This window comes from Vulpes vulpes, chromosome 1 (assembly GCF_048418805.1).
Source record: "Vulpes vulpes isolate BD-2025 chromosome 1, VulVul3, whole genome shotgun sequence".
Taxonomy (NCBI): Eukaryota; Metazoa; Chordata; class Mammalia; order Carnivora; family Canidae; genus Vulpes; species Vulpes vulpes.
Genome location: NC_132780.1, coordinates 137,087,016 through 137,114,815, shown reverse-complemented (window position 1 = coordinate 137,114,815; position 27,800 = coordinate 137,087,016). Strand labels below are relative to the sequence as shown.

The 27,800-nt window shown below is 49.9% G+C and overlaps 1 protein-coding gene across 9 annotated transcripts in view; it reads left to right on the top strand.

Moving 5' to 3' along the window:
* Nucleotides 1–23,184, top strand: part of KIF6 (kinesin family member 6) — a 373,943-nt gene extending 350,759 nt beyond the window's left edge. For 5 of the 9 annotated variants that reach the window (XM_072731605.1, XM_072731597.1, XM_025990856.2 and 2 more), the window contains 6 exons: nt 319–403; nt 1,928–2,063; nt 4,531–4,628; nt 13,946–14,035; nt 15,568–15,674; nt 21,708–23,184. In XM_072731605.1, coding sequence (XP_072587706.1) covers nt 319–403; nt 1,928–2,063; nt 4,531–4,628; nt 13,946–14,035; nt 15,568–15,674; nt 21,708–21,718 — 527 coding nt within the window. In that variant the 3' untranslated portion in view covers nt 21,719–23,184. The remainder of the gene's footprint in view (nt 1–318; nt 404–1,927; nt 2,064–4,530; nt 4,629–13,945; nt 14,036–15,567; nt 15,675–21,707) is intronic. The other 4 variants (XM_072731591.1, XM_072731600.1, XM_072731589.1 and 1 more) reach the window with 2 other exon arrangements.
* Nucleotides 23,185–27,800: the final 4,616 nt, after the last annotated feature.

The following is a 27,800-nucleotide window of genomic DNA, read 5'->3' as shown; positions in this document are numbered from 1 at the left end:
TTGGGATTCAAGAGGAAATAAGTGAACTCAACAGTAAAAGGATTAGTAGCAATGTAAGGAGGAATTCTCTTCCAGTGGCAGATGTTGGACTATGGGAGGGACAGCCGAAATAATCGTGGAAGCCTCTCCTCACAGGCTTTCAGCCGAGCAGAGATTGCCGTCCAGAGGAGGGGGCCAAAGCAAAGGCCCTGGAAGGTACTCACAGAGTCCCCTTTCGTCTTGGGATACACTTTACTCTGTCCTCTGCCCTAAGTACGCCACTTCTCCTTTTACCTTTCTTCTTTGTTGGAATAACCCATTGGCGTCTTCCTTCTACAGGCATCTCAGAAAACATAGCCATGCCTTCGATGCCAGACTTGCTGGAAGAGAAGCTTCGATCACAACTGGAGGAAGAAAAGAGAAGGTACCCTTTCGTTTCACCTCACCCAGCCTCCTGGGCTCTCAGGGATGACCTGGAGCTGTGCAGGCTAGGCAGAGTGGCCACTCCCCAACCCAGGGCTGGAGCTGCTCTGGGAAGTGGGTCCAGTAGCTGGGTCCTCAAATAGCTGTAGGGCGTGCTGCCTTTGAGCAGATGGGTATGGGATGCAGGGACCATAAGCAGAGTGAGATTGGAATCAGGAGCAGAAGGCCCAGGGGGCTGTGGAGCCCATGCAGAGGTTTGCTTGTTGGCATCCTCACCAGCCCCTGGTCCCGGGCTGCAGCTCAGGAGCAATGAGGCTTATCTACTGCTGCCATCTAGGGGAGTCAAGAAATATGACCGCTGAGGTCTCCCTCCTGCCAATCTACACCTCCCCCCACCCACCGCCTCTGCCTCAGCTTCCCTCCTGAGTCTCCTCACCTGCAGGGTGTCCTCAGAACCTCACACCCTCTTTGCAGCCATTTAGGATCCCAAGATGACTTCACTAACAGAGTGAGGAACCTCAGGCATGAGCAGACACATGGCCACAACTGATACTCAGCATGGGCACAGAATCTCACTTCACGCCCCAGTCCAGCCTCATCGTTCATTCATTGATGGACGCTTCGACCAATGTTTGCTATGTCCTGCATGCCATGGAGAGGCTCTGGGGAGAGCAAACAAGTCACCTCCCTAGCCCTCGAGAAGCTGATGGTGGCAATGCTACACGTGCCACCCCTGGGCTGGCAAGGCATGCCCCCTGAGCAAACCCCAGGCCTCTGGCCTCTCCCTACCCCCCCCACCCCCCACTCACACACCCCTAACTACCCAAGTCTTGAGCAGAACTAAGCCCCATTCAGCTGGCCCTCAGATTTCTCCCCATGACTGCACTGGGGCTTGTCCTACAGCCATCCTCCTTCCAGAAAGCCTTGTGCCACCCTCCCAGATGTGCCACAGTTTGCTCTCCACCCTTGGATTTGGCACTGCATTATCCTCTTTCTCCCTCACTCTGTTTATTTTTCCCAGTTTCCTTCCAACCATCTTTCTTGTGTCTTTATTCCACCATGTGTTGTCCCCTTGATCCACATTTCCAACCTCAAGGTTATCTCAGGAGCCAAGCTGTGTCTGCAGTTTGGCCACTTAACTGTTTCCTGTTGGACAACTCCTGCTCCGTGGTGCCCAAACTTACACAGGCAGTAACAAACGTATGGACACTTCTGTCCTCCACACAAAGGTGAACCAGTGGAATAGAAAGGTGCATTAGACTGGTTTCCAGAGCTGGTTTTCACATCCTGGCCCCTCTGTTTACTGGCCCCGTGCCATAGAGCAAGTTATGTAACCTCTCCATGCCTGAGGTTCCGAATCTGTAAAGTGGAGCATCATCTTCATAGGACTGTGTAGAGGGCTGAGTGAGTTTATGTGGCTGTGGCACAGGCAGCCTTCCGAGGCACAGGCCCCACAGCGACACTCCCATCATGGCCTTTCCTCCCTGCTGGTGACCTTCAAGACCCTTCCCTGATTCCACTGTAGGTATAAAACCATGTTCACACACCTGAAGGCCCTGAAGGTGGAGATCGAGCACCTGCAGCTGCTCATGGACAAGGCCAAGGTGAAGCTGCAGAAAGAGTTTGAAGCCTGGTGGACAGAGGAAGCCACCAGCCTGCAGGTATTAGCAGCTGCCCCCTTCACTGCCCCAGAGCCTGCCCCCTTCCTGTGGCCTGGGCGATGTCAGGGCAAGCGGGGAGAGGCTGTCAGAGGCAGAAGAGTGGGGGCTTCCACCCACAGGCCCATGAGCTCTCAGCCGTGGCTCATAAGGCAAGTGCTCATCTTAATAATGAGGAAGGCAAATGGCTGGGGGCTTATTGTCTCTGTGCTCTGGCACCTGATGCATAGAAATGTGGGGGATGGAAGCTGTGCCCAAACCAAGGTATTTGCCACTGTTGCTTTGGGTAATGTTCTCCGTGATACCATATTGACAATATTGACTGTTTTTTACCAGTCATATATGTGTGTGTGTGTGTGTGTGTGTATACATGTGTATGTATACATAACTATATATTTCTATAATTTATATATGTTATAGAAATTTTGGAAAATAGAGAAAAACACAAAGATGTAAAAATCACCATAACCTGACCATTTAAGGATAACCAACATTATCATGTTGGTCATATAATTTTATCTTTTTGTCCTATGCATATATTTCCATTGTTTTTATAAAAATAGAATCATATCAGTCTTCAAGTACCACAAACGGCTTTTGTTTTTGGGCCTCACTGAATCACATGACTACCCTTCCATGTTATTGTTCTACATCATTCTAATGGCTGTCACTCGTCCATCATATGAATTTATTTTAATCTGCCTAATCTTCTATTGTGTTTAACGTCTAGGTTGCTTCTAGTTTTGCACTGGAAACATATTTGTAGATAAATGCTTGTGTATTTGCTAGACAGATTCCTGGAAGTTCTCTATCATATTATGAAGGCTAAAATGACTTGTTAAGAAGTGTAATACAAACCCCGGTTCAAATTTTCCTCTGGTAACTCCTCAGCTGTGGCATAATGGAAGTGATGAGATATGTATTATAATATCACTGGTGTGACTAGCAGAGCCCTCAGAGAGGCACAGCTGATCCCTCTATTTTAAAGACAAGGAAATTGAGAGCCCAAGAAGTTATTTGGTCAATGACACACAGCCAAGCAGTAACCAGTATGTTACCAAGTAGCCATGTTACCAGACAATAGAGAAAAATATTTGGATAAAATTTAATGCATGAGATGACAAAGACAGAACCAATAAGACCAATAAAACAGAAATAAAGTTATCAAAATAGTTTTAAAGCAAAGTTATGGTATAATAATATGTATACCACTTTACAGATGTATTGATAAGACCCAAAGAGTGAGCCCAATATTTAACATAATTTCAAAGTGATGGTGAGCACAGTATTTCAGGGTTTCTGCAACAATGTAATATGACATGAAAATATCTGTGATTTCTAAATGGTGACAAAGTCACTGATATTACATATACTGCTATCGTTTGTTGTCTACACTGTATTGTTGAAAGAAATGCTAAATTTCAGAGAGGAATTAGAAAAATTAAAAATGTCATTGGTTCCCTTCCATGGTCCCAGGACCTCTGGGTTCTATCTGTTCTCCCGTGAAGAACCCTTTGTGATGAGGCCATCAGCCCCTGCTGGTGCCCAAGGGAGTTTAGCCACCAAACAGTAGATGATGAGACTCATCCTGTGTGAGTGACATAGGAAGAGTCAAGGCAAGGCTGCTGGATTCGAGCAGTGTATTGCTCATATAGACAGTGAAAACTAGAGTAGCCAAAGATGTCAGCTCCATGTGTCCTCTGCCCCACAGGATGTCACTGAAACAAAACAGACCAGATGACTGCAGTAGGGATGATGGGGCACCCTGTTGTTGAGGAGTGAATTCCAGACTGCCACTAGGCAGTTTTCTAGCCTGCTAATGTACCCTGAGTAGAGCAAGGCATAAAGCCTTGAACTTCATCAGAACATGGGAGGTGATGAGAAACTGTCCCATGATCACCTCCTGGGGAGATAGGAAGGCAAGTGGGAAACAGCCTTGGAGCAGCTATTCACATTCTGAGAGAATCATAGGGCCTTCTGCCAAGACTCAGAGAAGCTGCAGTTGAGGCCTGTGTGGAGACAGGCAAGGCTGCTAGGGCACCATGGTGGAGCTATTCCTCTACCTGAAGTGCTCAGTGGATTTCTCCTACCTCCAGTAGCATCTCTTTAGGACAAGGGGAGGCAAAACCGGAGAGGACTTTGGGAGAATTGTCAGACTGCATTTTAAACACCTTTTCCCCACTACAAATAAGCCATAGAGGCTCAATCTGTCTTTAAAATAGAGAAATTTCTAGCACAGAAAAGGACAAAGAATAAATCAAACATGATCCATAATCCTACCATCCAAGGAGAATATTTTGATGCCCATCATTATAGTCAGTCATCATAATTTTTAGATTAATTTTTCTCCCACACGTTGTATATAACAACTTCCAGAGCTAGCTTTTTCACCTTAAGAAGTACATCAGGGACATTTTCCCATGTCAGTAGATTCGAGGTAACACTGTGAAACTCCTTCTTGGTCCAACAGGTAAATTCTCCAGCATTGAATTCACTCAGTCACGTGAAGCCCTTTCCCCAAACGCCTGAATTCCAGCAGGAAACATCTCAGCTTCTCTTTAACAAAAGGTAAGGAGAGAACTCTGCTAACAGGGTGAGGGTGCAGAAAAGTTTCCCTTCCTCTCCTCTTGCTACTCTAAATGTGTCTCTATGGGCCACCGGATCCAGGAAGATGAATTACTTGTACTGTTACATTAGCTGTAGATACTCAAGCCAGTGGCTTTCAGGTGTGTTTGAGCAATGGTTGTTGGGCACACCTCCTAGTCCTTTTTCTCCTGGCTCTGACTGCCAGCGGACCTACTGCTATGGCACCAAGAGCCAAGTGGCTTAGCCATGGTTTAAGCCATGGTCCTGCCCCCTGTGTAGGAAGAAAGGGTTAGCAGTAGGTGGAAGGGAGAGTAGCATGGGAGAGAGAAGGGGAACTGGACAGAGGGGGGATGTTGGTGATAGATCAGGGCGTGGTAAGCCTACCAGGACACAGAGGAGCTCTGATCAAAGACTTGGTCCTAGAACAGATTCAGAATAGATGTGGGCAGCCTCCTATGAGGACGGCCTCCACATAAGGGCAGTCCAGAGCCAGTTTCCTTGAATGCTGGCAGGATCCAGAAGGGACTCCACTTCCCCCATGCCCACACCACCTTCAGAAGGCAGGTTCTTTCTATGCCATCCACGTTATTATCTTTCCAACCGAACAACTCAGGTGGTAAAGCCAAAGAAGCATGCCTCGGCCATCCTCCATCCCCCAAAGAGATCCACTACTGTCAGGACAGAGGCCAAGGTAGCATGAGGGGGACATTGGCCTCTGCCACCAAGGAGCAATCCTTTGACTGGGTTTGAATAGGAGCTAAACTCTCAAGTTGGAAAATGTGAAAGAGAGCTCTTATAAAGAGGTAGTAGTGGTGGAGGGTGGGGAGGTTGTGCCAGACAGTCCCCTTAATGTGATGTTATGAGAATGGCACATGACCTCTATGGTCTTTTTTTTTTTTTAAGATTTTATTTACTTGAGAGAGAGAATGACTGGGGAGAGGGACAGAGGGAAAAGGAGAAGCAGTCTCTCTCCTGAGCAAGGAGCCTGATGCAGGGCTCCATCCCAGGATCCTGAGATCATGACCTAAGCCGAAGGCAGATGCTTAACTGATTGAGCCACCCAGGTACTCAACCTCTATAACCTCAAAATCCTATAACCTCAGTCCAATCATCAGGAAAACATCATATAAGTCCCAACTGGGAGACATCCTGCAAAATACCTGACCAGTACTCCTCAACACTATCAAGGCCATCAAAAACAAGAAAAATGTAAAAAAAAAAAACAAAAAAAACTGTCACGGACAAGAGGAGCCTAAGGAGACTTGACAACAAAATATAATGTGCTAGCCTGGATAGGATCCTAGGTCAGAAAAAAAACACATTAGGTAAAAACTAAGAAAATTCAAACAAAGTATGGATTTTTTTTATTTTTTATATATTTATGATAGTCACACAGAGAGAGAGAGAGAGAGAGAGGCAGAGACATAGGCAGAGGGAGAAGCAGGCTCCATGCACTGGGAGCCCGACGTGGGATTTGATCCCGGGTCTCCAGGATCGCGCCCTGGGCCAAAGGCAGGCGCCAAACTGCTGCGCCACCCAGGGATCCCCCAAAGTATGGATTTTAATTAATAATAATGTATCAGTATTGTTTCATTAGTTGCAACAAATATACCTTACCAATGTAAGATTGTATAATAAGGGAAACTGGGTATGAGGTACATGGTAACCCTTTGTACTACCTTTGCAACTTTTCTGTAAACCTAAAACTATTCTTTTGTTGGTGTTTTTAAGCATAGTTGACACACATTGTTATATTAGTTCTGGTATACAGTGTAGTAATTCCACAAGTCTATACATTATGCTATCATCTCTTTAAAAAATAAAATAAAATATAAAATAAAATAAAATAAAATAAAATAAAATAAAATAAAGGCCAGCCAGTTAGCCCTCCACCACTTGATCGACATTCTCCCTGGACTTCTGCACATCCCCCAACGTGGCCCTCAGTGCCAGCACTTCCACTTGTGTTCTAGTTTTAGGAAACACCTTCTACCTGAGCCCCTAAGTCCAGAGTCTGCAGCCAGCAAAGTATGTTCTGTTTAGTTAGCCTGGAGTTTTAAAAGGCAGGGTAGATCCGTAAAAGAAAAAAAAAAGCTAGACTTTATTAAAACACCGCTCTGCAAAAGACACTGATAAGAAAAGGAAAAGGTGAGCCACAGAATGGAGAAGATATTTTCAAAACATATATCTGATAAAGGACTTGTATCCAAAATAGACAAAAACTTAAAATTCAAAAAATAAGGAAAAAAGCCCAATTTAAAAATGGGCAAAAGATCTGAAACAGCCACCTCGCCCAAGAAGATTTACAGATGTATGTGTATGACAAAATGCTCAATATCATGTGTCATTAGGGAATTGCACATTAAAGCAATGATGAAACACCACTACCCATCTACTGGACTGGCTAAAATCCAAAAACACTGACCTCAACGAATGCTGGTGAGGCTGTGGATCTACGGGAACTCTCAGTCTTTGCTAGGGATCAAAGTGGTATGATCCCTTGGGAAAACAATTTGATGGTTTCTTACTCACCTAAACATATTCTTACCAGAGAATTCAAAGGTCATGCTCCTTAGCATTTACCCAAATGAGTTAAAAACTTACTTCCTTACAAAAACCTATGCATGGATGTTTATAGCAGCTTTATTCATAATTGCCCTAAACTGGAAGCAACCAAGATATCCTTCAAAAGGTAAATGGATAGGGGAATCCCTGGGTGGCTCAGCGGTTTGGCGCCTGCCTTTGGCCCAGGGCGCGATCCTGGAGTCCCGGGATCGAGTCCCACGTCAGGCTCCCGGCATGGAGCCTGCTTCTCCCTCCTCCTTTGTCTCTGCCTCTCTCTCTCTCTCTCTCTCTATGTCTATCATAAATAAATAAATAAATCTTAAAAAAAAAAAAAAGGCAAATGGATAAACCAACTGTGGTACGTCCAGACAATGAACTATTCTGCAGTGCTAAAAAGAAATGAGGTACTGAGCCATAAAAAGACATAGAGGAAGCTTAAATTCATATTACTAAGTGAAAGAAGCCAATCCGACAAGGCTACATAGTGTGTGATTCCAACATGACATTCTAGAAAGGGCAAAACTATGGAGTCAGTAGAAGGACTAGTGATCGCCAGGGTGAGAGAGGAGGGGTGGCAAGGATGAATGGGGGAACACTGGGGATTTTTAAGGCAGTGAAACTATTCTGTATGATACGTAATGATGGGCATATGATAATGATGGGCATTTGTTAAAATTTCCTAGAACTGTACAACAGAAAGAGTGAACTGCTAGATAAACTATGGATTTTCAGTTAACAATAATGTATCTATATTGTTTCATCAGTTGTAACAAATGTACAACACTAATGCAAGATGCTAATAATGGGGGAAACTACAAGGGTGGGAGAGGGGAGTTGTATGGAAACTCTCCGTACCATCTACTCAATTCTCCGTAAACCTAAAAATTCTCAAAAAAAAAAAAAATGGTCTATCAATTTAAATTCTTTATAAAGGCAGTGTAAGTAGACTTGCTCTACGGCAATACAGGTAGCTTAGCCTTAGTGTCCTACACTGGTCCTCTCTGTGCATTGACTCAGGTACCTGCCAACCTCTGGAACACTTGAGTTTGCAACCCTTGTATAGCTGCCTGCTTCCCTCTGAAACTCTTGGACTACACAGAACATGTTTAAATGGCTGAGCCAAAAGCACAGGGCTTTCCCTGGTCATTGCTCTGGCTCAGTCCCGAGCCTCTCATGTGTCCCACACAACCATACGTTTTCCTCCCAATTATGAGTCTCAGAGCCCCTGATTATTTCCCCAGCCTCTTTTCTAGATCTCTTGCAGAGATCCTTACTGGTAGAAATATCCTGCCCAGCAAATAGGAAACTCCATTCATAAGTTTTCTTTTGTTTCAAAGATAATACATTGTGTGCATGCATGTGTGTGTATGCATTTACATGCATGTGTGGGTGTTTGTGTGTATGTGTCAAGGCCCAGTACACACATTCCAGGGCTATAAGATAGAATAGACTAAGCCTGCCAAGTGAAGTTCAGAACGCTGAATTTCAAAGGTGTGTATCAGATCAGCCATCAGAGCTTTTCTCAAAATCTTGCTCCCAGAGCTCTAGCCCAGGCCCCTTTGATGACCGCTGGCAAGAGAGCCATTGGGGAGATAGCCCAGATAGGCCTTGGAGTGCTGTTCATGTCCAGTGGCAGCCAGTGCTCTAGTTGGACTCTAACTCTTGGCAGAGCTAACCAAGCGTCCTGAACAGTGTTTGCTAAGACACTTCAACTGTGAGTAGTTGGCACCCCTAAATTCCCTCCATGCAGCAGTTTGGATACCCAGAATTATAGTCAGAAAGTTTCTAATAGGTAAGAGGAAAAAGTCCCTACTAGAGAAAGGGAGAAGAGTAGGGGCTTCACCTCTGACAAAGAAATCACCTACCACATGCTTTACAACACTAGCAGAAAAGAGCTCACAAGACTCTAGCAGGGGTGAGGCAGGATGGACACATCATAGCTTCTCAGACATTCTCTGCCAATACCCTGCATTGAGGATTATTTGTTGGTGTCCTTAAATTCCCCAAGGAGATAGCATTAGCTCTCTTCTCTTACAGTAATAGTACCCTGTCATTTCTCGAGGGCCTTGTAGGCCAAGCACTGAGCAAATGTGCAATATATATATATCATCATCCCCGTTTTACAGATGAGAACACTTGGGCTCTGAGAATTCAATCTGCTTGCTGGGGGTCTCCCAGCTAATCAGTGGCTAGGCAGGATTGGAACCCAGGCCTCTCAGTGTCCAGCTACTGTGCTCACTCTTCACATCAATGACTGCCCTTGAGGGACACATGTCTATTCTGTTGCTTTAGTAGGAAGTGGCATTTTCCAGCCCATATTCTGTGCTATTTCACACAACTGTGCCAGGATTTTCAGAAAATACACCTACACTTGCTTACAAAGCCAACCTCTGATTGGAAAACCAGAACTTCCTGCTATTGGCTGCCACCACTTCTCTTGAGAAACCCTGAATTCAATCTCCTCATTTAACTAACTGAGTCCTGGAAAAGGAAAGGGATTTTTTTTTTTTTAGATTTTATTTATTTATTCACGAGACACAGAGAGAGAGAGGCAAAGACACAGGCAGAGGGAGAAGCAGGCTCCTTGCAGGGAGCCTGATGCAGGACTCAATCTCAGGACCCTTAGATCACGACCTGAGGGGAAGGCAGACACTCAACCGCTGAGCCACTCAGGTGTCCCAAGAAAAGGGATATTTCTCCATAGTTGATTTTGTGGAGAGCTACAGCTTAATCCTGAACTTCAGACTACAAGCTGAGTGGTGGTACTTCCTTTCTTCCCATTTCTCTCCCCACTGCCCACTCCTTGCCTCCTCTCCTCTCTCTGCTTCACTCCTGCACTCCATTCTTCCCCATCCCTTTCTTCCACCTTCTGGCTCTGCTCATCTTTATCCCCACCTTACATTCCCTTTCTCCCTCTTCTTTATTTGTCTTCTTGACCCTCCTCCATGCTCTCTATCAGCCAAGACTGCCTCTCTGTATTGCTTGTCCATCTGTCCCCTGTGCCACCAGCATTAGCCTGCCAGCTTCTGTGGGAGAGTGTCCACCATAGAAAAGGCCTAAGAACCAGCCACTGTGCAGGGCCTCCTAGAATCTTCTTGGGGAACCACTGTAAGAATCATGCTCCCCTCCCAGCACCCACCTGTGTTAGAAGTAGAGCCTTGGCATTCCTGGATATTCCTTAGACATCCCAATTGAAGATGATTCCTGATGTGCTTGCCAAGAAACCCTTAACCCTGCAGCTCCAAACACTGGGTTTCAGAAGTGTGCATCAGATCGCTATTGGTTACCTGCAAGGAGTATCCTCAGTTTATACTTTCACAAAGATGTCTAAAACAACTCATTATAGTTCTTTCAAGCAGCAGGTTCTCAGGCAAGGCAGCTCCCCCCTTGTGGATTTCCTCATCTTGTCCTTAAGATGCATCAAGGTCCCTCTGACACTTATTGTTGCATGAGCAGGTAAACGTGCTAGTGCCATTGAAGAGCTGCTGCAGTGAGAGAGCCACAGTTTGCTGGCTGTTTCCACCCGAGCTCCAGAGTGGCTGCTCCAGATGGACTCACTGCAGGCCTGGGGCTGGTCCTCTGCTCCTCAGGTTCTGAAAGAAACCCGATCTCATCACTTCCTCAGGGATGCCCAGAGCCTGCGGGCTGATCACACTAAATTCATCATGACACTCTGACTGGCAACCCAGGAGGCCAATTATTAATACTACTTATTAATCCTTATTAAGAAAAAGATAGTTAATTCTGATGGCTGGTGTATTCTTTCTCCAGAAGGAATGTCAACATGAAAGAAATGAATGCAGTGTGAAAGGCTGGTTGGTCAGGAAAGAAGACAAAAGTAATTTGTGGTGTGACCCCTGAGGGTTCAGAAACTGAGCTGTGAAATCCAGGGACACTTGAGCAGCTTTGAGACTGGAGGAATCATTTCCCTCAGGAGCCCCAAGCCTTCACATTGTGCAATCCTCCTGCATGGTCGTGGCAACATGTTGGGCATCTGGGCCACTGCTGAGGGTGCCAGATACCCCCATCTTTCCATGGTGTGATCACAACACCTTTCTGCCCTGCCCACATCCACCTCTACCCCTCTTCCACCTACTACCAACCCTCAACAGTTTGTACCTGTGGATGCTTACTGGAATCTTAGACAAAGATCCACTGGGAATCCACTGAGTTAATGAGCCATTTGAATGCCAGTGACCTGATCTTGCAAGACCTGCTACAGTTTGCAAACTGACTTTGATGCAATGTAATTAAAGCACCTGCCGAATGGAAGTCTGCCCCAGGACCACTCAGAAGGAGCCCTGATTGTTGGTCACTGTTCTCCAAAGAAAAGCATGCAGAGCCTGCCACCTTGTGGCTGCTTCTAATTCTATAGCACCCCCGACCAGACAGCACAGATGCTTCTCTCCCCAGACCACCGACCACCCCATGGAGTCTCTAGGGTGCAGGGAAATAGGCGGGGGGGGGGGGGGGGGGGGGGGGGGGATTCCCAGGCTCTGATTTCCTTTCCTGTTTGTTTGAGCCACAGTCTCAAACCTGTGGAGGCCGACCCAGGGAAAAAGGCCTTGTGGCTGGCTGAGATGGGAGAAGGCAAAGGGCTGGAGCAGGGCAAGGGGCTGCACTCATGGGTGAGGCAGCAGGTTGTCCAGCCTGTGGAGGGCCTTGGACTGATGGTGCAGGCTAGGCAAAGCCAGTGCCCCCATCTAACCCTAGCCCACTTCGCAGCCACGGGGTGTCCCCACAACGTCCCCATCTGTTAAGGAGGGCTCCAACCAGGTGACTTTTTAGGTCTCTTCCAGCTCTGATATGGCATCTAGGCAGGACCATCACAAAGCAAGAGAGAGAATCCCATCACATCACTGGCATCCTGGGGCTGCTTTGGCCTTTTCACTCCCCAAGGGGCAGTGTCAGGTTCTGCTGTTTGCAACCAAGAATCCAAGGCAAGGTGGTTAATGGGCAAACCCTCTCCTGCCTGAGCTGTTGGGTCCGACTGGCCACTTGGGAGCAGGGGCTGGTCAGCGCATCCCCAGCACATGCTTCCTCGGAACACCACAGAGCCAAATCTGGCAGATAAAGCATTATGGCTGAGAGCATGGATCCTGACGCCTCCCAGAGTCGTGGGGCAGATTCAGATTCCGTCACTAGCCAGCTGGTAACTTGTAGAATTTCTTTACCCTTCCTATGCCTCCATTTCCTCACCTTTGTAATGAAGATAATGAGGCTATTGACGGGAGCAAATGGCATGATGTTTGCAGAGCACTTTCCAGGATCTGGGGAGTAGACAGTGTCTGTAAATGACAGCTATTCTGTGGACATGCGCTGTTCTTCCAAGTTAAGGGACGAATGACCTGGAAGGCAACTGGGAGATGATACCGGCTGCCTCCTCCAGTTCAAAAGTGGAGGGAATTGCCCTGCTTTCAACAGACCAGACAGCCTCTACCCAAAGCTGTAGGGGCAAGGTCTCCCTGCAGAACCATGAGGGCATGACCCCGGCCCTACAGAGCCCAGCAGGCCCTTTACTCAGTGGGCCCAGAAGACAGGACCATCACCCCAGTAAGTCCAGTGGGCAGAACATTGGACCAGAGAGGATTATTTTCAAGCTTTAAGATCTCACAGAGTTTGCACTGCTAGGTTTTAGACCTGCTTAGAACCCATTATTCCTTCCTTCTTTCCCCTTTCTCTCTTGTGAAATGGGAATGTTTAGCCTATGCCCGTCCAACATTTTATTTTGGAAGCACATAACTTGTCTGGTTTCCCAGGTTCACAGCTGGTGAGAAATTCCACCTCAGGGTGATTCGACTTCCAGTCTCACCTATATTCGATTTAGATGGGACTTTGGACTTTAGAGTTGATGCTCAGGCGCATTAAGGCTTTGGGGGTTGGTGAGATGGAAGGCATGTATTTTGCACAATGAGAAGGACATGAATTTGCCAGGAGGTGGTAGGGGTAAAATGCGTCCTCTAAAAATTCATTTGTTGAAGCCTAATCCCAGATGTGATGGTAATTGGAGGCGGGTCTTTAAGTCACAAGGGTGGAGCCCTCAAGAAGGGGACGTGCCTCTGTCAGAAGAGGCAGAGAGCTAGCTCACTCTCTTTCCATCTTATGAGAACCCAAGGAGAATGTGTCAGGCTGCCAGAAGAGGACTGGAAGAGGACCGACGTGAGAACATGACCATGCCGTACCCTGATCTCAGACCCCCAGCCTCTGTGAGAGGCAAATTCCCATTGTGTGAGCCACCCATGAGCTCCCCATGACACTGTCCATTGACAAAGGATTCCTGGCTCCTGTTGTGATCAGCTCAGGCTGCCGTAACCAAATGCCATAGACTAGGTGGCTTAAATAATAGGAACTTATTTATTTCTCATAGTTCTGGAGGTTGGAATTCCCAGATCAAGGTCCAACAAAATCAGTTGCTGGAAAGGACCCTCTTCTTGGCTTGCAGAAGGCCGTGTTCTCACTGTGTCCTCCCATAGTAGAGAGAGAAAGAGCTCTCTTCCTCTTCTCATAAGGGCACCAATCCCCTCATGGGGGTCCCACCCTCATGACCTCAACAAAACCTAACTACCTCCCAAAGGCTTCACCTCCACACACCATTGCCTTGGTTGTTAGGGCTGTGGCATATGAATTTGGGAGGACACGAACATTCGATCCATACAGCTCCTAAACATGCACCTATATTCCTTTCCAGTAAATCTCCTCCCATACCTTTTCCTTTTGTCGTTTTTCTTTTGCAGCAATGTGAATGCCAGGAAAATCTTGCCCTCGCCTTCCCCCATCCCACCCAGCCAGGAACACAACAGCACCAGCACCTCCCTGGAAAGCAGGTCTGTCTCCTCCTCCCTCTGATGCCCCTGACGGCCCCCACCATGGGTGGGATGGGGCGGTTCTCTTACCCCACATCCTCAGGAGCCCCTTGCCTGGTTGCTGCACAGACAGAGCTCAGGGCGGGCCTCCACCCTGGCACCCCAGCAAATCCCACAGGTGCTGAGTCCCAAAGCTGCATAGTTTTCTCCCTCTGAGAAAAGCAAAAGTCTTGGAGGAGAGCAGTCTAGGGAAAGGACACAGCCGAAGCAAAGGCCCTGAGGCCAGAAGGGATTCATGTTATTGAGTAACAGAATAACAGGCTGTATGTGCGGGTCACGGAGCAAAGCCGATAAGGCCTCTCCCCAGCAGTGCTCCTGTGCCCTCTGACTAGAACTCTTGAGCACCCTTCTTCCCCCAGCAAGACTCTACTCACCTCCCAAGCCATCCCAGGCTGAGGTCCAGCCAAGGCCGACTCCAAGTTCAGACAGAGAGAAGAGCCCGGCACAGTCCCGCCAGAGCACTTCTCAAGGGTTTCAGCTGGATGCCAACACAATTACTTGTGATGATGAACAGCCCTTTATTATGTACTGTCCTCACTGTCTTCTAAGACAGCGGGTACTGTCATCTGCTGTGTGCAGTGACTGTATGAAGCGGAGGCCTGGCAAGCTGGAAGGGCACTGCTTTGAATGTTCTCCAGGAGGGCATATATTGGATGGCAAAAGAGGAAGGAGAAAGGCACATACATTCTTCCTTTTTTAAGGGAATTTCTTGGAAATCCCACACTTCTTCTTTGTGGGATTTCCAAGTTTCATTGGCTGGAACCTGGTCACCTGACTGCACATAGCTGCAAAGGAGGCTGGGAAATGTAGTATATTTTTTCTATATTGCCATGGCAACGTACTCAGCTAACTATCATGTTTTTATGAAGAGAGGAGAGAATAGTTATCTGCCCCAAGAGCAAGCAGCTAAGCTATGGTAGGTGATGGGGCCACACAAGGCAGATGTCCTAAAGGATGTGTCCTCCAAGTCAGGTGTTGAAGGAGACAGGCCCCAGGTGGAATGGGCTTGCTTTAGGTAAGGTGGGGTGGGGATTGGCGGGGGGACAGCGACAGTGCTGAGACGAAGCACATCCAACCATGCAAAGGTCCTGGAGGAGAGCAGTCCAGGGACACAGCCCAAGCAAAGGCCCTGAGGGCAGAAGGGACTCATGTTATTGAGTAACAGAATAACAGAATGGCAGAGAGGCCAGAGCACAGTACGGGGGCGGGGGGGGGGGGCAGATCACACAGGAGGAGAGTCTGAGTTCCATTCCAAGAAAGATGTGAGAAGCCACTAACAGGATTAAGACGGGGTTGCAGGGGGAGGGCATGATGCGTTTGCATGTGAAAGGATTGCTGTGGCTTCTGCCCAGACGTGGTAGAGGGGTGAGGAGGCAGACAGTGGTCCCACAGCCTCCTGGGTGAGATCTGGTCGCTGAACATGGGAAGCACTTGGGAAAGGTAAGCATGGAGTCCAAGTGCAGTAGTGATGTGTGACATGTGGTTGTCCTCAGTGTCCCTGAGAGGCCAGCATCATCCGTCCCTCTCACCGGGGACAGCCAGACGGACTCTGACATCCTGGCATTCATCAAGGCCAGACAGAGCATTCTGCAGAAGAAATGTAAGTGCACCTCCTCCAGGGCCACAGGTCACCCCACTCCGCTCACCAACCCTTGGGGGCAGGAGGGAAAAGGCCAGAGCAAGAAGTGAGCTGAGAAGGAGGTAGGAAGCTTCCTGCATCTTCCTGGGACCACAGAACTGACTTGTGGTCAATTCACACGTGCCTGGCCTCTGCTTCCCCCTGGAAAAGGCTCCAGGAGGCAGCATCACAAACACCAAGAGAGACCCGAGGGGCGGCAGGCCCAGGGAGCTGCCGCCCTGCTTGGGAAAGCCTCCCTCCGTCTTGCAGATCCTCACCTCCTTGTGTTCCCTGTCCCCAAAGCCAGTTCTCGTCCTCTCAGCCTTCTCCATACAAGAAGGGGCTGAGTGAAGGTTTGGTGGCTTGAGTCCCTGGCTAGAAATACCACTCTCTGATTGGATCCTGGTTCTTACCAATGAGCTATAGATGTAGACACCATTTAAAGGCTCTCAGGCCTGAAGGGCCCATTCACAGTTAAAGAAGAAATTCTTGTGGTGTGGCAGGAAGAGAAAGCAAAGGCCCTTCCTGGCCTTTGTCACTCACTCCCCACCCCATCTTCCTCTTGGCAGCTGCCCCCCAGCTATGGACAGGCCTTCTCTTCTCCTGACTCCTATCTGCCCAGAGACCCACAGGGATGAGACCCAGGACCCTTTACCCCGGCCCTACTTTTAACCTCATCCCAGTAAGCCAAAGGCTACCAAATGGGCTGAGCATTGCTTTCCCGTGTCAACATCCTAATGGCCGAAATGGAGGACTTGGATCCCCTAATGATTGACACCTGCCCCAAGAGACCCCCATCCAGTTTCACGTCCAACTCTGCGGTTTAGACACTAGGAGGTTTGCACATGGATGGGCCATCTCAAGCAAAGGGTGTCCTTGCCACGTCATCCTCACCAAGCAGGGACCCTTGCTGAGACACCAACCTGCCCACTGTTCTCTCTCCACCACTGGGATCAGCACCACTGTCGCGTCTCTCTGAGATAGGTCAGCTCTGCCACCAACTGCCACCATACCTTGCCTTCTCTCCTCAATTTCCTTGTTTAAAAAAGAAAAGAAAAAATTACATTCATATTCTGTGATCTCCAAGACCCCATGACCCCCCAAATCCTCTAATGATACATATCAGACACTGAATAGTACTAAACAGCCAATCTGTTAGCAAACACTATTATTTATTGGGCACCTTCTGTATGCCAGGCACTGTATCAGTGCTGGGGCCATAACCATGAGCAAGACGGAGTCAAGGCCATGATGTCCTGGAGGTAGGGAAGAGACAGACAATGAAGTCACCAACAAACACTTAAGATCACTTGAGGCGCTGGTAAGCACTACGAAATGCGAAAATCTGTAATATTGTAGAGAGCAGCGGGGTAGAGTTAGCTGGGGTGGGGAGCTCTCTAGAGAGCAGAGCTTTGAACTAGTAGCTAAATAGTAAGAATAGAGTGGACACACAGTGTCCTGTGAGCAAGGGTTCCATGCAAAAGGAGAAGAAAGTGAACGGTCCTAGAGGGAGGGAAGGGGGCCAGAGTCACTGAAGGGCTGAGCAAGGGGCAGGAGCCAGCTCAAAAAGCCTTGTGGGAGGGAGTAAGGAGCTCAGCTTCTATTCCAGGTGCAGTGGAACCCACTGGAGAATTGAAGCCATGATGTGAGCTGGTCTGACAGGCTTTGGCAAGCTCATTCTGGCCATTGCACACAGCAGAGGCTGTGAAGCCCAGGAACAGCAGTTATCCTGCTCCTGGGGAGGTCCAGGTGAGGGCGAGGGGAGCCTGGCCCTAGCGGCAGACTGGCCGTGAGTCGTGAGGGAGAGGAGAGCTAGGAGGGCTCGTGGGCACCTGCTCTGAGCTGCTGATAGGATGCGGATGCCATGGGCAGAAAGGCAGGGAGGGGGGGACACCAGAGGGAATTTGCTGAGGGAATTCAGAGTGCCAACGGGCCCATCTGATATTGCAGAAGCCCTTGGAGACCCCAAAGGAGATCACTGGGCCCCTGAACATGAGTCTGGAGCTCCGCAGAAGGTCCGAGGGGTGTATAGAACCATGTCCTGTGTAGAAGCCCTGTCTAAGAGAGCAAACAGGGTTATTCTAATCGCTGACACAGACCCCTGGGCACCCCGCCATTTGGAGGTGAGCAGAAAGATCCAGCCAGAGCTATAGGAGGGCTCGGCGAGGGTGAGAGAAGGGCCAGCAGTGCAGTGAGGGTGGCCTCAGGCAGGCCTGCAGGAGAACGTGGTCCGGGGGAGATCGGCCAGTAGAGCCCAGGGCCGCTAGGAGGCTGGGGAAGCGCAGATGGGCCGCTGCCCGCTGGCCGCTGTGCATGTCCTGGCAGCCCCGGGCAAGCGCCCTGTAGGCAGGGGGACCGGGAGGATGACAGGCCCGGTGCAGCGGTTGAGGAAGGAAAGGAAGGAGCAGGAGCAGAGGAGGGGAGAGGGGGCAGCTGTCCCAGGGGCTGAGCTGGGAAGGAGCAGCCGGCAGGCTGGGGCTAAGGAGACGCAGTGGTTCCACAGACGTGTTTACGCGCTGAGAGGAGGGGTGCAGTACAAGGCAGGTGGGTGATGTGGGAAAGAGAACCAAGCCTGCAGCGGAAGGAGAGGGCATGGCATCCGGGACCCAGGTGGAGGGAGCGGTTTGGGGCTGGGATGCTCCCCTCCCCTGGAACCAATGCCTAGAAATCAACTATTATTTGTCCCCTCGAGAAGTCTACACTTAAGCAACATTTTTAAGTTCTGTTTACTCTGCTTTTGCCCACATAATAAAGACGTTGTTTCCAGCCCTCTCAGGGAAGTAGGCCTGAGCCCGAGGTCTACGTCGGGACGGCATCCTCCTGCTACCACGGTGCCCAGATGGTACAGAAAGCTGTGCTGAAAGGCGGGGCCCTCTTAGGGTATGGGGTCAAGTCTGATCCCCCACTTGACAGGTGGGGAAGCCGAGGCACACCAAGTTTGAGTAACTTGCCCAGCTACCAAATGGCAGAGCCAGGATAACCCAGGTTTCCTGCGCTCTCTCCACATGACCACACGGTCTTGAGAAGCCACTCGGGGGTCGGTCGGGTGTTTGCCTCTTGGCCTCCACCGTCCCTGCAGCTGGGGTGCTTTGTTCTCTAAACAAATAGCAGCCTGGAAGTAACTCCTCACAACAAAAGTTCAAGGGTTCAATTTCTTTTCTTAAGGGAAAACAAAATAATCTTGGGCTCTTGGTGACCACAAGGCTGCAAAGGAAGCTGAAGAAGGGTGACAAGGGGTCCCTGTCCCACCAGGGGCCAGCAGGTGCGGCCTCCCCGTCGTGCGGCAGATGGCTGATCCCACCACGCAGCCCACTTATCAGGCCTCCCTGTCGGGCACACACGTGGGCTGGGCCCCAGGCACCTTCGTCAGCCAAAGCAAACACTTCCCTCTCCCCTGCCCGGGGCTCCCTCTGCTCTTAATTTAGTGGCGCTGTCTGTCTGGGGTTCTTCAGGAGTCCTCATTATGGGGAATTTGTGACTCTCGGCCTGGGAGCAGGAGCCCGGAGAGGGTGATTTAACGTAAGCCTCGCCCGCTGGCTCTTACACCGCACCAAGGGCCAGGATGAATCTAGGTGATTTAGGATTCATGGAAAAGCTGTGGAACGTTTAAATCCCTGCCAGGAGCACGTGTAGACAGGTATATCTCCCCCGTACGGGGCGTTTGTCATCCACGGTGTCAAATCTGCTGTTTCTAACTGCCGAGGACGGCTTTAAAAATCTGAGAAAATTAGGTTAACCCCTTCCTAGAGTGCTTCAAAAAACCAAAAATCTTCCTTAATCCCTGAGCTTGGAGCTACTTGCATCTGGACAGGAACCTTGGTGTGACCCCCATGACCCCCATGCCCTGGTCTCCGACCGGTGCCAGGAAGACGCCCTCAGAGCCCCCTGCCAGCCTGGACTCCTCCATCCCCACTCTGAGAAACCGTCCAGCTCTCCTCTGTGCAGGGTCCGTCCCCATGAAATGGAAAGAATCTAGAACTGGGAGGGAGGAGGCCCAAATGCAGTGTGACCCATGATGCTTGGCCCTGTGTGACCTGGGGCAGGTCATCTCCCCCAGCCCCCTCACACATCTGCCTTCGTCAGGGTGGCCAGCCCCTCCTGAGATAATGTCCATGAAAGTCCCGTCTAGAGAGCCAAGTGCCAGGGACCATCAGCGGGGAAACTGGCCCTTGTGATGAGAACTGGCCCAGCCCAGCGAAGGGTGATCTCCTCTCAATGGCTTCTCTGTAGCAATCAATACCCTCCAGTCCGGGATCCTATAGTCACAACATCCCAGGGTAGATCAACAGCTCCACCACTTCACTGGGGTTCACCAGGTAAATAAATGGCACTTCTTCCTTGGGGTTGAGGCCTGTGTCTGTGGGGGCACTCTGAACCTGCTCCGTGGCCTTCCTCAGCCCAGCCCTGCCCCAGTCACCACTGCTGGCAAGTGTCTGCGGGAGGTCGTGACAGTGCTGGGGTGGAGGTGGGAGCTGGCTCAGACCCCCTGCTCCTCACCAACGGCCACGCTAAGTAATCCTGGCCCGGGCTGCCAAGCCCCCGGTTCCTGCCCTCACAGTCCTCAGAATAGAGAGCCAAGAGCTGTGGGCTTCAACCCTGGCTCCTCATTGGTATCACCTGCCCGCCCCCATCTTTCACCCCTAGAGATTCTGATTTCATCAGTCCTGGGAGGGGCCCAGGCACTGGGATTTCCAAAGCACCCCCCAACCCCCACAACCAGGGGTTTCCAGTGTGCAGCATTGCTGGGAAGCAGGAGTCCAGAGTGACTGGAACGCATCTCCTGCCTATGCTCTGGGGTGCCTGGTGTCCTTCCTTCCCACCTCAAGACTCAGAACAGCTAGGAATGTCTGAAAAATAAGGACTATCTCCATTTAATTAAACAGCTTAGGGTCTTGCACTCAGAATTAGATCTAAAGGACCCAGGGCTCATGGCCTTGAGCTGTTTTCAACCTCTTCCTCCCTGACACCTCCCACATGCAGTGTGTCATGGGGAATTACACTCCCCGCCCAGGGCCAGGTCCCCGTGGCTATGCTCAACGTGACTGCGATTGTGCCACTCCTCAATCTCTCTGCCTGCTGCAATGATTTTATTTTTATCTTTAAAGATTTTATTTATTCATGAGAGACACAGAGAGGGGCAGAGACACAGGCAGAGGGAGAAGCAGGCTCCCTGCGGGGACCCCATGTGGGACTCGATCCCAGGACCCTGGGATCACACCCTGAGCCAAAGGCAGCCGCTCAACCACTGAACCACCCAGGTGCCCCCGCTGCAGTGGTTTTAAACACTATGTTCCCAAGCCTTCTTGCTCTTACTATGATAGCCAAACTTTAAGCAAATTAACTGCTTGTCACTCATACCATTTCTTCTCACATGTCAATGTGCCAGTAAATCTAGGGATTTTGTTAAAATGTAGATTTTTGGTCCAGTAAATCTGGCTTGGGGGCCAAGGTTCTGTGCTTCTCAGCAAGTTCCCTGGGGAAGCCCTGACCCACACTCTGAGAAGCAAGGAGCCGTGCTCGCTCCCTCTCCCAGGTACATCATCAGCTCCATTGGTCTGGATTATTCGGAAAGTGAGGCCCAGAGAACTGACATGATTTGCCCAGTCACACCGCGGCTTGGGGACTCGGGGACTATCCTGGCTAGAACTCAGGGGCCCTGGTGCTTAGGCCAGAGAACCCTTCTCCATGTCCAATCATGAGGTCACGGGGAGTCACCCTGCAATATAATAAACATCAGGAGCAAAAAGCAAAAAGAGAATCTCTTGGAGAATCAAGGAGGGAGCGTCTGTGAAAACCGTGGGGTTGGGCAATGAGTATTGGTCCTGGCTCCAGGAGATGAAGCCTCTGCAGAGGGCAAAGGAGGCATCGTCCTTCAGAGCTGGGGGTAGAAGTGCAGCCCCTGGGAGTCGGAGCCCTGGGAGGCGCACTGCCCCAGAACCTCATCCCCGTGCCAATCCGGGGAGACATCAGTGCCCCTGTGCACAGCCTCACCAAGAACATCCCGTCTCCTTGCAGGTTTCCAGTAGATGTCCAGCCGTGCACTGTGGCAGCAAGAAGGGAGTCCAGGTGAAGGAAGGCGTCTTTTCTCACTCACCCTGGCTTCAGACGTGATCTGTAGGCTGCTGGGCACAACTCGTGATTTGGGTTCCAACAGGAGGGGCTGCATTTGCTTCAGGACAGGGTCCCGGAGGCTGCCAGCGAGTCTGGGGCTAGGGCTTCTGACGCCAGCCTTGCCGTGGGTGCTGGAGCTGCTGGCCGGACCAGACAGTGCCAGGGTGCCAGGGGCAGGTCAAGGGCTTCTGCTCACTCTTGTCATGGTGTTTCACATAGTCGGTTACAAAACTGGGACATTATGAGTTAGTGTAGTGGCAGGGGAAGTTCATGCTGGTAGAATGTGGGAGAAAGGGTAATCCGTTATTTTTAGCTACCTAGCAGCCAGATTTAGGGCCCAGGAATGGCTGGGGCAAGCCAGGCAGGACAGGGGGCTGGAGCCAAAGACAAAGCAGTGGAATACAAAGCATCCGGATGGTCAGTCCTGATCTCCCAAACCAAACCTTCCACCATCACCCTCACGGCCGGGCTGACCCACAGGCAGCACCCGAATCTCCAGGGAGCCACCCACCCAGCAGGGTCCAAGGACATCGCTGCACCCCAAGAGCAGTAGACGGCTCCCAGGGGTTCTGCAGAGAGCTTGAGAGGGCACCAGGGCCTCATATCCTCACCCAGCCACTTGGGGCTCTGCAGGATTTGGGCTGACTTCCCGTTCCTACCAGGGGAACAGAGCTGCCGGGGGCTTAACTCAATGAACCTTTTCAGCACTCCAGGGCCTGGCTGCATGATACAGACCCAGGGTATGGTGGGCCAGTCCTCAGGAAGCCCTTGGAGAACTGCCACCTGGCCTGTGTAAGGGCAGTGGCGGCAAGATCCCAAGCCAGCGACAGTTGGGGAGGGGTGTGGAGTGGGGAGACGAATGGCACTTGAGATAAAGCTAAGTGAACAAAAGTGTCGTCTCCCGCTCCCACTATCTCTGTCCTATAAATACAGGACCTGCCACCCTGGAGAGAGAACAGAGAGAAAATACATATAACCGGCTTATTTTCTCCCCAATCCAGGACTGGGTAAAAGGATCGTGCAGGAGACGGTAGAGGATCACATCTCACAGCCAGACTGTCCATAGAGCCCCTCTAATCCACACCTCATTGATGATATTAGAAAACTGAAACTAAGTGGAGGGGCCGGCTTCTAAGAACTCCTTTGTAACAAGTGTCCCCTCCTGGGGGGGTGCCTTTCCCTGACCGCCCAACTAGAGCCACCCCCATTTCTTTTTTATTTTCCTCATCACTACGTATCATCTTGCTTTATTTGCTTATTTTTTATGGCCTGCCACCCCTCCCCCAAGACTATAAGCTCCATGACAACAAGGACCTATATGTCTTGCTCATCACTGTGTTCCCAGAACAAGTTGGTACTGAATAAATACTCCTTCAATTAATGAGTGGCCAGATCTCCTACTTCTTGGGCTCGCATCTGTCCCACACCTCTAACCTGGCTCTGAGGCCGAGGCCCATGGAGGCAGAGTCCAGTCTTTCTGGCCAGCTTCTGGCCCTCATAATTCTGTGGCTCATAGTAAGTCCTCATAAAGTCTGTAGAACCCAGGAAAGTCAAACAGAGCCCTTACAGCCTGATCCCAGAAGCCTCTCTGAGTCCATAGGGCACACATGTAGCAAACAGACATGCACTCTCAAGAATGCTGAAGGCAGCGTGGAGTTGGCCAGAGCCCCTCGGAGACAGCACCAGGGTACCCGGCACACCTTAGTGCCTTCTGCCTTCTAGAGCTGCTTAGAGTCTATTGACTTTTGATCTCCTGCTGAGAACTTATCTCCGGGATCCAAAGGCCCTATTGACAGAGATGTGTGGTATGGCCCCACACAGAGTGTGAACCCACAGTCCTGGAGTAATCACAAAGGCAGAAGAGGAAATGAAGAGAGAAAAACAGACAGCTGGGCCATGGCATCCTGCTGGGAGAGAGCCATACACAAAGTGTGTGCAGCAACCAAACAGGGTGCTCCCTCTCCAGGTGCCCCCCGACAATGGAAGCTGGGCCTTTGACATGGACACGTGCTCCAGCACGGAGTGTCTTCCCCTTAATTCACTGGCCTCTAAAATGGGAGACCTGGATGCAATGCTGTAAAAAGACTATCCAGCAGCAATCCTGAGCTCAGTAGAGCGTCTGAGTTCACTCCAGGCCAAACTGTGGAGCTCTCCAAAACATCTTCTGGAAAGCAGCCTGGCCAGTGACTCCAGCCCAGTCCCTACTAGAATTCAATTTGCTCTGCTAGTCACTTGACAGGAGATGTTAGGAGGAGGGCTTGCTCAGATCTTGCTCAAAGGGATTTGTAGGAAGCAGATAGAGAAACTGTGGTAGAATGAATAACCAGTCTTAAGACTTCACCCCTGTAATAAAATTATACATCCAAAACTTTGCCATGGCCTCATGGCAGCAGGGTATACTTTCCAGCCCCTTAAATTTGGGCTTGGTCCTGTGACTTGCCTTGGTTAATGGGATGTTAGCAAACATGATGTAAGCAGAAGCCTGACATGTACTTTTGTGCTCAGGCTTGTCTCTTTGGACTCCAGGGATCTGCCTTGAGAAGAACATGCCAGGGATAGGAGCTGCCCCTTCAGCCTACATCCCAGAACATACAGAGAGCAGATCTGAGCCCAGCCTACAGCTTGGGGCCGGGCCCAGCAGACCTGAAGCCTGGAGCAGAGCTTCCCCTTCAAGTCCAGGCCAGATCAGCTGAACCGTGGCTGACCCAAAGACCCAATATCATAAGAAGAAATGCTTGGTGACATAAGCCACTGAGACTTGGGGTGATTTGTTATGGAGCATTGATCGTAGCAATAGCTAGCAGACACAGATATGGAAATCCAGAGACAGAGTCCCGTCTCTGTGGTCGACTTCTAGCCCTTACAGTTCTCATAATATATGACTAGATGTGGAATTTCTCAGAGTTCACTCTGCTTCCATGCTGCCTACTGAAATGCCCTTGAGAGTTAGCTGTGTATGAAAAAGTAGGACCCTTCTTATGGCCGTGATAGAGCCATAGATAGACCTGATTTACCTTCCTGCTTTCATTAACTGAAAACTAGACAAAACGTATACGGCAATGGCTTTCAGATGCTGGAAAAAGGCACTAGAGGACACTGACCCGCCAGAGAAGGGAAACAATGAGGTGAGCCCTACCACTGCTACAACTTACCGCGTGCGGGGCTTAGGCCCCAGTTCAGGGAAAGGCCACCAGGGGGCGCCAAGTGGTTTCCTGAGTTGAACAGGGAGAGGGTTGGTGTCCCAGGAGGCCAAGGTGGCTTCCAGGGGCAAGGCCAAGTACCAGAGATGCGAGCGCTGCAGACTGAGAGCAGACACTCCAAAGATCTCCAGAGGGTACTGTCAAAGCTTCGGCTCACGGCTGCCAGCGCAAGCTGCTCAGGGAGGAAATCGCTCAGGGCCAGGGAAAGAACCACCAGAAAGGAGCAAGCAGAACAATTTCCAGAAACAACACAGGTTTGGGAATAGTTCATGCTCCCAACAGCCACAGTGTTGAGAAACCTTCTCACCAAAGAGTCATTGAACAGAAACCCCGTAAGGTAGTGAGGCTAAATTAGCCATTGATCAAAGCTATTCTGGTCCTACCTGACAACATGTTTAAAAAAAAAAAACAAACCAGTAAGCCTCAAGAGAGTCAAACTGTTTTCAGTGAGTTTCTAAACAAAGGTCAAAAACGTTTAAAGGGTGGGCCCCTGTGGCACAGTCAGTTAAGTGTCTGACTCTTGGCTTCGGCTCTCACGAGCTCAGAATCGTGAGACCAAGCCCCATGTCAGGCTCCACGTTCATCAAGGAATCTGCTACCAAGAATGACTGAGTTCCAACGACTCAGAGCACGAGGACAGAGAAAGTGCCAGCCCTCTTCAGCTTATATTCTAACTAGGGAGATGGACAACAAACAAATAAGGGAATCTAAGCTCAGAAGGAGTTGGGTGGGATAGGATGGGCCTGGGCTCACTGTCAAGGTGGGTAGGCTTAGGGCTAGAATGGCAGGTTGGGTTTGATGATGTGAAGAGGGCTGGGGCTGAGCAGTCGATTAGAAATGAGGAGCATGGCAAATAAGGGGACTTGGGAGATTTGAGCCATCAAAGAATATGGAGGGAGAGTATTTCATGATGTGTGTCCAGGGGCAACAAGGCAGTGGAGATCTGGAAAACTTGGCTGTGAATGTTAGAAGTTGAAAATATCGGGGATCCCTGGGTGGCGCAGCGGTTTGGCGCCTGCCTTTGGCCCAGGGCGCGATCCTGGAGACCCGGGATCGAATCCCACGTCGGGCTCCCGGTGCATGGAGCCTGCTTCTCCCTCTGCCTGTGTCTCTGCCTCTCTCTCTGTATGTGTGACTATCATAGATAAATAAAAATTTAAAAAAAAAAGTTGAAAATATCCATGTAAAATGTGGGAGGAGAAAAAGCATTTCCTTTGACATGGGTTCCATCTCCTGTGTGGAAAGTAGCCAGTGGTTATGGGCCTGAATGTTGCTGTAAGGGCAAGGGATGAAGTGGCAAACTTTTTTAGGGTTAGCTGCTCTATTTGGGTTCCCATTGCCAAGTGCCAGCAAGCAAGGCTGAGCCCACTGTATGCACATTGAGGGAAAACTCAGAGCAACCAGCAAGCAGGAAGCTGATGAGGGATCCCTCCCTCTTACTTCATTCAACTCCTAGTCTTGAGAAGGCAGCTCTTCCCCAGACCAGCCTCATCCCCCTGCACTCCCTGTCCCAGGTGTGAGATACTATTCTCATCTCTCCTCTGAAATATCTTTTGGGTTTGCCTTTCCCATGACTTTCCTTAAGGCCAGGCCAGAAGATGCCCTCAACCATGCCTCAGAGCACCCAACACTTTGAAGGGCCTTGTCAGAAAGCTTCTAAATCCCCCTCTAGTGCTGGGACCTGCCATGGCCAACAGCATCACTGACCATTCCCATGTGGACCTCATTCTCTTTTCTTCCTTCAGGTTATTCTTGCATGGGGTGGTTGACCAGTTGCTCCAAGGTACTCTAGGATTAATGCCTATGGAGTTGTGCTGGGGCCCCTTGGTCAATCCCTGGTTCTGGGAGAACAGCTTGGTGAACAGATCATTCCGTTCACAACATTGTTCAAAACTAGACTACCAGAATGGTGCTGACCTGCTAACTTGAGTGACTCTCACATAGGAAATATATCAGACACAGGACGAAGGATCTTTGGACGCATTGAATGGACAAGAAACAAATCCATGAGTACCTGTTCTCTACTACATTCCAAATCTTCACCAATAAAACATGATACCTCACGTGGACTCATGAATTTGGCACCATTTCAATCGAATTGCTTATGTAAACAGGAGCAGCCCTAACCTTATCTGTACTCCCAGTTCCTCCAATCACTATGTCTCCCGGGCCCTAGGGAGGCTCCACCAAGATGGGCTGTACCTGGTCAACACTCCACATCTACATCCTGGTCCATGTCTTCCTGGGCTTATTTCTGATTTTGCTCTAATGCATCTTGCCACTCTGGGTTTTTCATAATATGCAGATGTAAGGAGACATAAGGGCTTCTTGGGGGGTGGGGTGGGAGGGCTTCTTTAATATGGAGTATCTGATAGATCCCTTAATGATCCCTTTGCATTTTTCAAATTTAGTGACCATCAGGAGAGAGAGGCATGATCCCATTCCTATCGTCTCCCAAGAGCAATTGTCTCACAAGCTGAACCACTCCTTCATTAGGTTCCACAGATAAGCTACTGCCCCGCAGGACTTACCAACCACAATGACTCAGAAGAAAGGGTAGAGAATTAAGAGTCTGATAGACACTGGAGGTGTCCCGCCCATGTCCCCCAGCTCACCTGGAGGTCCCATGTAGCTTTAGTGAACAGCCCCCATCCACGCCAAGGGTCTCCTGTCTCAGGTACCTGTCTGCCTACCTGACAGTTCTCTTTGGCCACAAGAGCACTCTCCACCCCAATGCAGGGCAGGCCAGCAACGCAGGAGTTAACCCCTCCTGGAACAATCCCCAACTAATGAGGGG